General features: G+C 33.0%; 1 protein-coding gene across 2 annotated transcripts in view; it reads left to right on the top strand.

Annotated features, from left to right (window-relative positions):
• LOC129219416 (long-chain-fatty-acid--CoA ligase 4-like) overlaps positions 1-14,113 on the top strand; it is a 101,838-nt gene that overhangs the window by 39,972 nt on the left and 47,753 nt on the right. The window contains exon 1 of one of the 2 annotated variants that reach the window (XM_054853806.1): positions 8,073-8,253. The exons of the other annotated variant lie outside the window; for it this stretch is intronic. Within the exon in view, the coding sequence (XP_054709781.1) occupies positions 8,223-8,253 (31 nt within the window). The 5' untranslated portion in view covers positions 8,073-8,222. Of the gene's footprint in view, positions 1-8,072; positions 8,254-14,113 lie in introns of those variants that run through there. 2 annotated transcript variants of the gene reach the window in all.

The raw sequence follows: 14,113 nt of genomic DNA, 5'->3' as shown, positions 1-14,113 counted from the left end.
AACTAGAGTGCCGCAATCTCAGTAACGTATCACCTCACACTCTAAAGCTTTTTCATTCAAAAGACTTGTACTTGTTACTGATGGCTAAAAGATATTATCGACTAAAGCTCAAAAGCAAAAAGCATTCCTGCTCGTCTGTATAGTGTTTCATTAATTAATTAATTTATTGTTTTCATTTATTTGCATTACTGTGTTTAAAAGATAAAACAACGATTAAAATGTAAATAATAATGAGAAATTTGGACACGTCTTTCGAGTTTCACGGTCACCCCGAAACACGTGCAATTTAGTTTTTATTTGTGGATTTTCAGCGTAGTTTTATTGTTTTTAATTTCACACAAATGCAAATGTTTTAACTGCATAACGATGCGTCAGGGTTGAGAACAAATCTTAAAGTTTTGTAACATTTTGTTATTGCTGCGATATTTTTTTACCATAAGACGGAAGTTTTGATGTTGTCACGGCAAGTTTACATGTCGCTTTTGAGAAATGTTTACACATGTAATGACTTTACTTTTTGTCCTAATTTTATCAACATTTGTTTCCTTATTTCCTGCTTTTGGCGTCTGATCTTCTGGATGTTATTTTAAACAAATTCTACCCTTTTATTAATAATAAAGGAATTAATTTCAGCAATCAGTTTTTTGCTCTAATCGTGTTTATCATAAAGGAAAAATTTTTGACACTGTCGCCGAAAGGTTTCTGAACTTTAAAAAAGTTATTATTTTTTCTCATTCACATAATAATTTCTTTTTTTCCATAATTTTCATTTCTATCAAATTCTTAAAAAATATGTAATTTTCGCTTATTAGATGCCTGTGTTTTTTCGATAAATTTTGAAAGCTCCTACTAATTTTAGCTCCCATAATGATTTGTTTACGGACATTAATTCTCGTTTCTCTACACTTTCATTTTTTTCCTTCGCTACTGGCATATTTTGGCTGTATGAAGTATTAAGTAACTAAAACTAAATGTACAACTCCACCTATTCTCTTATGTATTTTACGGTTTATCATTAAGATTCACCTCTTTTGTTGGTAACGCTATTACCAAACAAGAAAAAAAAAACAAATAAGCTTCATAGCATTTGTAAATACTTAAAAGGACAACTTAAAACACTTAATCCGTATTACAGGTTTAAAGTTATGCACCTTAAAAATTAAAATTGGAGAGCCGTGTAAAAATTATTTCATTGTGTTGACCAATTGTAATTCTTCTCATCAGAGTAATTTTCTTTTCTATTTCTTTTTTTACCTGGTAAAGGTAGAAACATCCTCATTAGGACAACTCTATGGTAACAGACGTATCAACTGTTACACAAAACACTCCACAAGGACACCAAATGTGTCAGATTGTTGTTTCATGGCATGAGCCTTATGGACTTGAAATTAAATTTTGAAGATTTCCATAAATAATCTTCAAATATATAATAGCGAATTCACTGATTGAGTAACGCTCTGACGTCATCAGCAGTGACCTAGCATGATAATTTGATAATATTTTTTGGTAACGTTTGACATTCAGGGAAATGCTTTATTTTGACAAGGCTGAACTGGATCTGGTAACTTAACTGTTTTACTAGTAAGACTAATTTTAGGAGCATGAAGAAACGAAACAGTGGTCAACAATGAACGCTATCTACAGAAGTTTAGGGTTAATCCACCAAAATTAGGGTTAAAATTTCAACAATCAATATATCCCCAAACAAGCAATTGCTTCGTTCAAATGTAGGAGCAATTTTCACCCATCGTACCTTGACGGGCGATTTTCTAGTATTTAAATATCTGTGTTTTTTCCTTCAGAAGATACGTCCGTTAATGAGTCCAAAAATATTATTTAAATAGTGTTTCTGGAAGCCTTTATACTTTAGATTCATTTTGAAGAGATAGAGTCTATGTTCTTTATAAAGATCTTTGCATAAAACAAGAATCTAACATTTTTGGAATCACTGTAGGGTGTTTTGTTCAACAAATGACATATCTATCAAAACGGATTTCCCACAAGGAACTCAATATCCTTTTCCAAATAAGTGTGCATCAAAATAATTTTCGATAATGAGAAAAAGTACATAATTTTATTGCAGAATTGTAATAAAATTTATGCATGAAATTATTATACTGCTATTACATAAGTATAAGCTTGTGTATACTAATAAAACAGCTTTTGGGAACAATGCAATTATGTATGAAAAAAATCATTTAAATTCAACTGCAGTACTACAACAACTTACTGTAAAAACAGGTTAAAATAATATTTTTGAAAATGCTTGCCGTTATCGAACGGAAAATACGAAAACGAACCGTTTAAGTACAAGAAACAAATAAGCCGCTTTCTACAGCTAAACAGTACCCGTAGTACAAAAATAAATCTAATCTGGATTGTTGCATCAAAAATAGGTTTGTTAATTCTACAAATTCTTCAACCGGAACAGAGTTCTTGCGTCACATCATGTGACTTAATCCTATGCTTGAATAACGTGCACTCCTTTTTGACTTTTTGCCGATTTCCTTCGTCAGAAGATCATTATCGAATTTTCCCTTGGTTCAATGAGTTAGAACCTTGAAACGAAATCCGGATAGTAGCTGTTTGACATTACAACGATCAAAATCATCCAGCTTGATGCACGAGGGCAAAGCACTCGCTGGATTGTAAGTTGCGTGTCTAAGTTTTAATTGAAAGAAATAAAAACTAATTCATGTCAGTTTGTTTAACCTGCAGACATTACATAGAATCAACAAAAGGGGGGATTTTATTTTCTTTCTTTTTTCTGTCTTCCATTTAATTAGCAATCACGATCGCTTGCTGATTTCACTTTGCCAAGCCGTTTTTTTTTTTTTTTTTTTTTTTTTTTTGCTTTATGTAATTGGTAGGTATCGAGTCATATGATCCGAGACCCCAACATAAGATCCAAAACCAAAAGATACATGGTCAAAAAGTCCTACGAGCCGAAAGTCCACTGGATATAAGATACAGTGATCCTATGACAAGATAAAATGAATTAGGAATAAGACACACAAACTTAATGGCGTTTTAAGACGCGATAAAAAAAAATTAAGCATTAAAAAATAACTTCCTTTTTCGAAATATCTTAATAAAATTTATGCTCTGAAAAGATGTTTTTACATAGAACTAATAATTAATTTTATCCAAACTATAAGTGTTTATCCGTCATGAGAGTAATCCTGAATCCTTTCCCGTATTCCTGAAAAAGAAAATAAAAATTATTGTTGAGAAGACTGGGAAAGGAACTTCCGATAACTCGAAAAACCGATTACTCTAAAGATTTTGCAGATCTTTTGGGACTTCGAGTTGTTGAGAGTTGACTGTACATAGTTAGAAAATAACATAATGATTATACATAAGCTAAATTTGGCGAACGAAAATGAAAAGTTGTAGCAATGGAATAATTCGTTACATTTTTTCCATCCATGTATTTATTTTGCTGTTGTCGCTCGATGAACCTTCCCAACACAGTTCTGTTTATAGAACTTAAAATTAAAATAATAATAATAAAAAAAAAAAAAAACACAAACACACACACAGATACTGTACATAGAAGATAGTGTCTTACTTCGCCAATTGAATTTCCTCAACTACGGGTTCGATTTAACGTTTCTTAAAGAGTACACCAACTTACAACGCATAGGTATAGGCAACTAGCTCCACGAGGAAGTAGTTGACGAATATTTATTTTTCTTACGACAGGTTTCCGTTAAACAAAAACTAAATAAGCTACAAACTTAGAGCTTGTGGTGTTTATAGCCAAAAAGTGTGTACCTTTTAGTTTCAGTTACAATTAAATTTTACTTAAACATTTAATCAGAAAAATTAATGAAATCAATAACTGAAAAGTGTGCCTATTAGACCCTTTGATGCTCAGGAATTCACATAGGGGGGTTTCACCTCCTCTTACAGGGGTAAAAACCGCTCTTCGCCAAAAAAAATCTATGTAACAGAATACGCCTGTTACAACAATGACTGAATTCGCGGAATTTTAAAAAGGTCCAAAATGGTCTAAGCTTCAAATTTGAGTCATAAAATTGCTCTTTTCTTCACGTTGATAGGAAATTCTACACTATTTTGACTTGATTACTTGAGCCTGATTGTTGAACATATGTCACTAGACACAACTTTTATTTTCGAGTTAGATCTTACAAAGCAGTTAGTATGCTACAAACAAGGCGTTCCACATAAATGTTGGTACAAACTTGCAGGAGGCGTTGAAACGCTTCGTAATTGTCTATAACATTGCAGAGTCGGAAGTAGCTCTTTCATGGGGTAGAACCGGGATCGCAGCGAATCTTACGAGGTCTCTCTACGGGAGATCAAAAGCACACAAATGATTAGGTTGGATACTAAACAATTAGAAAAAGTATGATTTAATGCATCGACTAATGTTTAGCGTCTTAAACTGAAGTTTTTTCTGAATTGAAAAAATAATTCCTCACTGTTAAAAACGTGTGTCAGCAGTTTTGAAAATATTGTGCTTTAAAGACGATGGTTTTATCTTTTAAAGTAAAATGTTCTAAAGCAATATGCTTTAGAACATTTTACTTTGAAGAAAATGTTCTTTCAAGTTAAAGAAAATGTTCTTTCAAGTGCAAATTAGAACATTGTGCTTTCGAAATCCTCCTAACGCAGTCTTACCATCTCATTAAAAGGGTCCAGTTCCGACTCTGCAATGCTATATGATTCCGAATCATCCTTCAAGCCCCTACATCTCCTGCAAGTTTGCAGTACCAACATTTATCTATGGAACACCATATATACACATATAATATATATTAGGGTGGTCCTTATTTATATGGGAAAATTTTTTTTTCGGAATTCAACAAGTGACGCCCCCTAGTTTTGTGACACTATAATAAAAAGTAACGTGTGCAAAATTTGAACTCGATCGGTCAATAATAACACGTGCCCCTAGGCCGTTGAACTTTAACACTTTTGATAATTTTCTCACAAATTTTCGAGTTTTTACTTTAGACTCAGTGCATCGGTTCTCCTAGGTTTGCAAATTATTTTTACAGTGAGGTAGCACTAAAATTAATCTTTATAATTATTTTATATCAGCTAAAGATTTTACGTTGAATAAGAATGAAATAATGCTTTAGAAACTTTCCTTAATCGTACGCTTTTCTCAATGTATCTTGATAGTGTGTATTTTTTCCGATAGTCTTGGACGGTCTGTAAAATAAATTGTTTTTGTGACTCATATTCGGTAAATTAGTTGCGAAATTCTTCGATTCATATATTGTGCTCCTCTTTCAGTTGTATCATTCACAATTTTCAGTATTTTAACGATCTTTCTTCCCTTTAAAGAGTTTCCTCCATTTTGCCGTGAATCAAGATCAAATAGAAAAGAATCTTTTAGTATTTGTAACTTATCAAACAGTTTTATTGACTCGTAATTGATTCTATGAAGAGGAAGATCTTTACCATGAAAGTATTCCAAATCATCTACAGATATCTGAAATTTGTTAAACAGTCATCAGACACGTCTTTCTTATCAAAAGCATTTTTTGGACTAGTCTTTTCCTATCTTCAAATTTAATTCCTTCATCCAATACGGACAAAGCTACTAGTTTATCCCCTAAATACCATAAGTGATTTATAAAATTTCCAATCCTGCTGCATGTTTGTCGTCATTTTGAACGCTGCTAGCTTTTCAGACATATTATATTATTCAAAGGAGCCTCGATTGGGTTGCTGCGAAAAACCATATCTTCATACAGCATATAATTGTAAAACAGCTTTGTAAAACAGCATTGAAGGGTTTTCTTTTCATGTAAGGTCAATTTAAATTGTTTCCTAAACATAAAATTTTTTAAAATAAAATCCTTTTGCCACCTATGTGGCTCAGGGATAAGCTTCAGGTTGCCGAAAACATATCCCTGTAGGAGGAAATTCACCAGGAAATATTATTACAAGTTATGAGAATTACCTGTAATCTTTCTCAATTCCGCTTTTTACGAACAATAAATAATGTCACCAACTTCGGCTTTTAGAATTTAAGTGGTATGTGTACTTGATTGAAATGTTATAAGTTCTAAATGATGGAGTTTTTTCACAAAATTTTGAAGCGCTTAAATAATTGAATATCTGATCTAGAACTAAGAAAAGCAAGAACTTCTTTAAGGACACACTCTGCAGTATGATTTCAAGTGCATGATGATGGCAGTCCTAATGTAATATATCACCGTTCAGTTTTTGCTATAAAAAATTGCATGCACAATTCATTGGTATTGCAAGTCGTTGTATCAAACACTATAGCTAGAACAGTTAGTAATAAAGAGCTATCATATAAGATATCATAAGCAACTGAAGAAATATCTAAGGAATTCCGTGTAGCTGTTCAATATTAGGACTTGAAGCTATCACGGTAATCCTGTCGGCGTTCTTTTTCCAGTTACATCTGGATGTACCTTTGTATCCCAGTGAATAACTACAAAATCTAAATTTAAATTCATAAAATTTAATTTTACCTCTCGAAGATTTTCTTTTGCTCTCTTAAGGAATGTACCATTGATCACTAGGTCATTTGGATTCAAATTTACTGCATCTATATAGGCTGTAAATAATTGAACAACACCTTTATCTCTAATATGGCATTTGTCTAATAGTGATGAAAGGCGAGCAGATATCAATAGTTGTCAAGCTTTTTTGCATTGAGGTAGACTAGCTGTAGAAAACAAAAGTTCAACAGTTTAGGATAGATATCCATTTCGGATTCTCATTCTTGCGAATCGCAAGAATTCGATGATAATAAAGGACTATGTACTGAAGTAGAAGAAAATTAATTTAAAGTATAGATTTCTACATTGTTCTGATCTGGATATTTTTTTAAATTTATATTTTAGCTATGGAAAATACAGTATATTTTTATGTTAGGAGTAATCGAGGATTTTTCGAAATTTATATTTTTAAAATTAAAAATTGTATAAGCATTTAGGTATGTTTATAACTAAAGAACAGCGAATTAAAATATAATTGCAATTACTTATATTTATAGCATTGAAACCTTGCGACTCTATTTGTCACACCTATTACATACACAGGGAATTTTGTAAATCAACACCCCCAAAGCCTGGAGGAGGCAATTTGTTGCTGTCAAAGATCATTCATTAATGGTCTAGGCCATTCATTAATGGCCTATAGAACCCCTTGTGTCCATCTTGGTGGGAAGAAACGTTCCCCTGCTACTTGGGTGGAACAAGCGCAGAAGAGCGTTACGCTTGACCCAAGGCAATTGGTGTATATGTACCCTCTGTAACATGTTAAATTTTGCAGAATGAAGGTGAGAGAATGGTCGGTCTGGAAGTAGCAGCCCCTGTTGAGGTTCAAAATTACTTTAAATATAAAACGTTAGAATTATTTTTACATAAAAATGAGAAAATCCGCAATTTTTTCTTCGAAACTCAAAAAAGGGGGCCCTAGGGGCACGTGTTAATATTCATGGATTGACTTAAAATTTTGCTGGGATCAATTATTTGTATAATGGAACAAATTGAGGGAGCGTCGCGTAAAATATCTGCAACTTCAAAAATAAGGACCACCCTATATATATATATATATATATATATATATATATATATATATATATATATATATATATATATATATACACACACTCCTGTGTGTGTGTGCACATACTCTTGTTATGCCCCAACTCCAACAGAATGTTTAGCTGTATTCAAATCACGTAAACAGATTAAATGATCTGTATTTATCTTTTGTCTTAAAAGAGATTAACTGCTATTAATCCCCTTGTCCCACGGCGGTTATTATTTCTCTTCCTGTGAAGAGCTTACGTAGCGAAAAAGCGAAAGGAAGCCAGTCCTGAAGGGGGTGACCTTCAAACTGCAAGGATTCCTTGCCCTATTAATGATTTACCTGTTCTGCCCGAGGCAGAGCAGCCACTCACGTGTTGCGTTTTTCTTGCGTTTCAGATGGCGACATCACCGAATCGGGGGGCATCTAATTCGTGGAGCCCTTCGGCGACCAATCATGGTAGCATGAAGATTTCGTAAACACTTTTAATGGTTATCGGCAGCGGGTGAAAGAATGCGTATCGACTAGCTGCAGAAAGTAAGACGCAGCGGGAACCGCTCATCAAACTGAGGGCTGGGCTTTGTTTTCTTTTTTTATTGGTAATACCTTCATTAACTGTAAATGATAACAGAGGATGCCAATGCCAGCAATGACGTGGATTTTACTTTTTGAGGATGGACAAAACAAGCGAACCTCCTTCAGCTGGTATGTTTTCAACTACGGAATATGATTTTTAGTTTAAGTTTGTTACTTTCACTAGTGGAATTTATGTGCAAATAATTTGTCTCGAATTCATATTTTATTTTCTTATGAGCTAATGGAATCATACTTAATCTTATATGTTTATGATTGGTCTAAAATATAATGTACCGTTAACCGGGAACGACTTTGTCAAGAGAGACATCTTTACCGGCATTCGAAAACCGTGATATTTCGCGCTCTCTACTAAGTTCCGAAACCAGCTAATACTAGGTGCGGAAGAGTTTCTTTTTGCATGTGAAAACACTACCGCACATTAGCTGATTTTGGAAGAGAGCCAAATATCATAGTTTTGGAAAACCGGCAAAGATGTCCCACATCCCACCTAAGTAGTCCCAGTTGACGGAACTATATATGCACACACTAAGCTCCTGATTATCCGTGTTTAACGTTTTCGGTTCACGCGGACGATTAAACATTGTTCTTCCGAACCATAAATAAGTTTAAACGAAAAATAATACTATTTTCAATACATTCCGTGGACCTAAATGCTCATTTCTGAACTGTCCAATGCTTGGCTGGAAAAAAGAGTTACTCATGCTCCCCTCTCTCGTTGACACCATCCGTAATTTAACTCTTTTGATCACAAACTTGGCAGAACAGAAATAGATTTTTATGCAAAAACATAATAAATTGGCGACGTTAACAACATGTATGTAAAGATTTGTGAAAATTGCTGTATTAGAATTTGTGCAAATCGATTTGATACATGTGTCTATATGATCAATTAGGAATGCAAAACTACTACTATCTTCTAAAATTTGATGATATCATTACTCAACTCAGAGATGTTTGGATAATAATAACATTGCTTTCATTTAATGTTCAAGACTTTTGGATAAAAATGAAATCGTGTTGAGTGAGTGTGGTGAAAAGTCAAATAGTGAAGATAGCTTACCATTTTCAGAATGAACAAATTGGAATTTTGTTTTTGAAAATTACAGTATATTAAGAAACGATGTATTTTATTATAAAACTTGCATTGAAGCATTACTTTACATTGTTGGTAGAAAATGTGTACCTTCAAAAAAAAAAGGAGAAACTGTTAATTTTTTTTTCTCTGTGGGCCAAATTGAAAAACAAAATATTTTTCTCATGAAATATTTCCTATTTGATCAATTAAACATATTTTTTATAAAATGAATGAGTTACTAAAAGCATGAATGAATTAATAAATGGATACCGAAACAATAAATGAGTGAATAAAATAGTGAACGAGTAAGAAAATAAGTGAATGAACGAATAACTAAGAGAATCATTAAATGAATTAATTAATAAATGAATGCGTAAGTGACTTTTAAACGATTGAATAAGTAAATAAATTAACTATTTCACTTTGCCCCGCATGCACTTGACTAGATGTGCAAAACATTTAAAATAAAAATAAAATTTATCTTTACTAATAATAAAGCTGAAAGTCTCTCTGTCCGGATTTCTCTCTGTCTGTCAGGATCTCTCTCTGTCAGGGTTTCTGTGACGCGCATAGCACCTAGACCGTTCGGCCGATTTTCGTGAAATTTGGCACAAATTTAGTTTGTAGTATGGGGGTGTGCACCCCGAAGCGATTTTTCGAAAATTCGATGTGGTTCTTTTTCTATTCTAATTTTAAGAACAAAGTTATCATAAGATGGACGAGTAAATTACGAAATTATCATAACGTGGAACCGTAACATGGGCACAAGCCAATTGGCGAGATACGAAATTATCATAACGTGGAACCATAACATAGGTACAAGCCAATTGGCGAGAAAATTCAGCATACATTATTTGTAAATATACAGGTGAACCACTTTTAATTTTTCTATTACGGGCAAAGCCGTGTGGGTTCACTAGTATTAAATAAATAAATACTGCGCCGAATATTAGTAGGTCTCAATTAATATTTAAATTGTTAATAAAAATAAATTTATAATTTTATAATAGCAAAAATTATATTTCATTTGCAACTTGCAACGAAATATTGCATTACATTAACATACATTTTTATAAATTGCTTGTATTATTATATGCTTTGATCTTCAGAGGCAACTCTCCCTTGACTGGAATAGAATACATGTTTTTCATGGATAATATTTTTTCTACTTCAAGGAAAAATCTGATTATCTGTGCACACTTGAATGGGAGTTTGTAAATCATGTATATGTGTATAAAACTATAAGAGACGATTTTTTTTTTCTGCATTAAAATTAATTTCCGTCTGAACATAGTCAAATTTATCATAATTATTTTTTTAACTGATTGATTTTATTCCAATACAGAAATGTTCCAGAACAATAATAAATAAAAATATTTAGAATAGTGTTTAAGGGAAAAAGTTTTTTTTCCTCCAAAATTACGCAGCTAGATTTTATTGCTGCACAATGCCTTATAAAATGGGAGAGAAAACATTTATATAAATTCATAATGACTAATATGCTTCATTACTTTTGAAAAAATTAATTTTCTCAATTGAATTTTTTATTTAAAAACCAATCAAATGACAAAATTGCAAATTTTAGGAAAACATCTATATCACCATATTAAATTATTCAGTGATGATAACAACTGTGTATTGAAAGAAATATACCTAAATGTGTTTCTCTTTCAGTTTAAAACATAGTAATCCTTATAGAAAATATTTAATACGACGGTAAAAATCCTTTTTCGAAATTTTAGAGTTTGTCGCTTGACTGGTTTTTGAAATAAACGGTTCAACTGTCCAGCTACCGCTAGGTAATGGATGAAATGCAGCAACATTGCTTTAAAAAAAACATATTTTGTCTTAAAGCAATTAGCTTAGGATTTGAAAAGGAACGAATAGCTGTGTGTGAACGACACGTGAAAATGTGCTGCATAAAATCATAATTAATGCAAGGAAACAACGCTCGAATACTTCCTAACTACTTGTTTACCTTTTGATTTCCAGCATTTAATCTTTTCCTCACTCTTTAACATTGCATGTCTGTTAAGTTTTTGTCGTAACATTCAATTCTTTTCAGTTAACATAAAAGTAACTTGTCTAGAGTAGGAATAGGAAGTTACATTTTCTTTTAGTCCAAAAATTTCGAAATTTACAACGAAATTTGATTCGAAGAGCACTTGGATGGTACAATATCTAAGTAACCCAAACTTTTATGAAACTCTATGTACTACGATTGTCTCGTGCGTGTTAAATAAATCAGATAAATGATGTGGTGGCCCCACGTGTTTACAGGGAAAGGAATCGCTCGAATGAACAGCTATTGTTGAAATAGACAACATGACAATATATTAGATAAAATTAATGTTCAATCATTTCAACCTACTTTTTTTATATGTGATTATCAAAATGTAAATTATTTGACAATTTAAAACATTAGACAATCTAAACCCAAACTAACCAATTTAATTCTCTTTTAAAATATTCTTTTAAAAGTGATTTAGGATAAAAACCGACTAGTGAATGAACACTACTAATTGAACAGATTTAAACACTAAACGTAGAAAAGAAAACAAAAAGAAAATGCTTTGTCTGTCCTCTGTTTCCTGGTTAGAGGGTGTTTATTCACTAGGTTCGTTCACTTTTTTCCTTTTAAACCTCCTAAAAATTAACGCAGAACCGTAAACGTTATCCTTATTTTGAAATAATTACTTATATCTATTAATTTTTTTATTGTTATGTTCTGTATGCCGGTATTAAAGCAAAAATTAAATGCTAGCTTAAAAGCTTGTTATTTGGAAATGTATTAAAGGAGCTAATTACCGCGACTGATGGATTTGGCAAAAATTTTAAACCAGACATAGATAAGGACAGACTAGGAGACATTTGGAAAATTGAGATGACTTACGGAAGCGTGCAATCGTATGCATGTGTGTGTGGCGAAGAGCTAAATCTCATAACTGAAGTAAATTGTGCAAATTCAATCCCTTTCTTACCTTTTTCTTTTCATTCGAGAAAAACTTCTCAGAATTTAAAGCATGACATTTTAATTGCTCAGAAACATAGATACACATGCACGCATACACTTGCATATCGTCGGCTCTGTAATACAAGAAGGTTATTGCACATTAGGAAGAATGCTTCACTTTTGTTGAAATTTTTTGTTCGAAAGAAAACATGGTGATATTTCATCAATACAGTATGAAAAACTTAATTGTATCTACCTACTTGTAGCATTAATACCACGATGTGTTCATGCAGGCTTTGAAAAATGATGAAGGTGGAAATAGTTGTAGCTGCACATTGTCTAAACCTTCCCTGATATATTTTCCTTTTTTTCTTCGATTCAAGATATGATTGTCCCGTCAATATCGCTTTCTTCCGATCATATCCTAATGGTTCAGAGCTCACTCAAAGCTGAAGGTCTCTTGGCAATCCATAGAGTTGACATAAACACTAGAGTACGTGCTAATTCACACGAAAGGTAAAACTTCTTAGTGACACGAGAAGAAGGGGACTCTGTGGTCGAGCGTTGAGAAACGACAACTCTGATAGCTGCCTGCGAGCAGTAAGTGAAGTCGTGAGTTCAATTCCCTGGGTGTTATTTCCATCCCTTTCAGATGTAGCTTTCGTTCCGACTTGTGGTATCCGTGCTGATGTGTTGTACTTAGAGTGAAGCACGGAAAAATGCCTGTAATAATTTTAAAAAGATATATACATATACATACATACATACATATATATATATATATATATATTTTTTTTTCAACATCGAAAATAGAGAAAGTAGTGGTCAAGTAAGAGTTTTTGTCTTTGCCGACTTTCTCGCCACACCATGGTGAAGTTAAGTTACTTGCTCAACTAAGTAAGCAAGTAACGCACTTGGCTGAAAGCTGGACCGTTCCTCTAACCAAACTATAGTGGTCAAAATCGCTCCTGCGTCAAGCAAAAATAACCCTGGTGCATGTTCTAATGCTATTGCTACTGTATGAGCTCCTCATGTTTGACCAGACAAACCTTTAACGTTCATAACAGGTCGATCATCTGGGTTACAATAGAAAGGAAGAAGGAATGAAATTTGTGTACTGTATGTCAAAAAGAATAACAAAATTTTAGCCGCAACAGCCAAGTGGATGCGTGCGCTGGAAAAAATGGCTCAGTATAGCTGATAATGTTTCGATTTCCACCCTAACCTCAGATGCATAGTGCGGTTTTCTTAAATTGATTTTTGACCTTGACAATGTTTACCTTATTAAGGGAGATCGGCGAAAAATGGAAGCGTTATTGGTACGGAATTCAATAGGAATACTTTTACAAAACTTCTACTCTGTTTATGAGTAACCCAACTGAACTCATAGACAACTCTCCATCTCTATTACCCCCAAAAGAGGTAACATATTTCAAGGTCATAGCTCAACTTATCAGATCCACACTATACCCTCTCTCTTAGTGTTTTAAATATTTTCTGTGTATCTGCCAAGTAGTATCTATATAATTGTAATGGTAAAGTTAGATGCATAGTTTGTAGTCTTTACCAGAAACGTGAACAAACGCTCCAAAAGATAAATATAAATGTAAGCAGCGCAAATATAAGTAAAATTCTATAAATCTTCTATCTTTTAAAGAAACGATGTGTTGCAAAAGTTATTTGTGCAAACTAGCTCTGTAATTATTTAAATTATCCGTTTAGCAGAGGAATCACACATTTCATCAGATCAGCAAAAAAATTATATTTTCAATGAAATCCAGCCGAATTTGCATGCATTTTAACTTCTCTCAACGCGTAACCTTGCCGTTTAGTACGTAGAGGCCGCTAGCGGTGAAAACCGAGGTTGAAAATTTAATCACTGCAAAGGTTATATTTGAGTGTTTGAGTGCTCTTTGTAAAACCGGGTCGCTTGAAATGTG

This window comes from Uloborus diversus, chromosome 3 (genome assembly GCF_026930045.1).
Source record: "Uloborus diversus isolate 005 chromosome 3, Udiv.v.3.1, whole genome shotgun sequence".
Classification (NCBI taxonomy): Eukaryota; Metazoa; Arthropoda; class Arachnida; order Araneae; family Uloboridae; genus Uloborus; species Uloborus diversus.
This window is presented reverse-complemented; position numbering and strand designations above follow the sequence as displayed.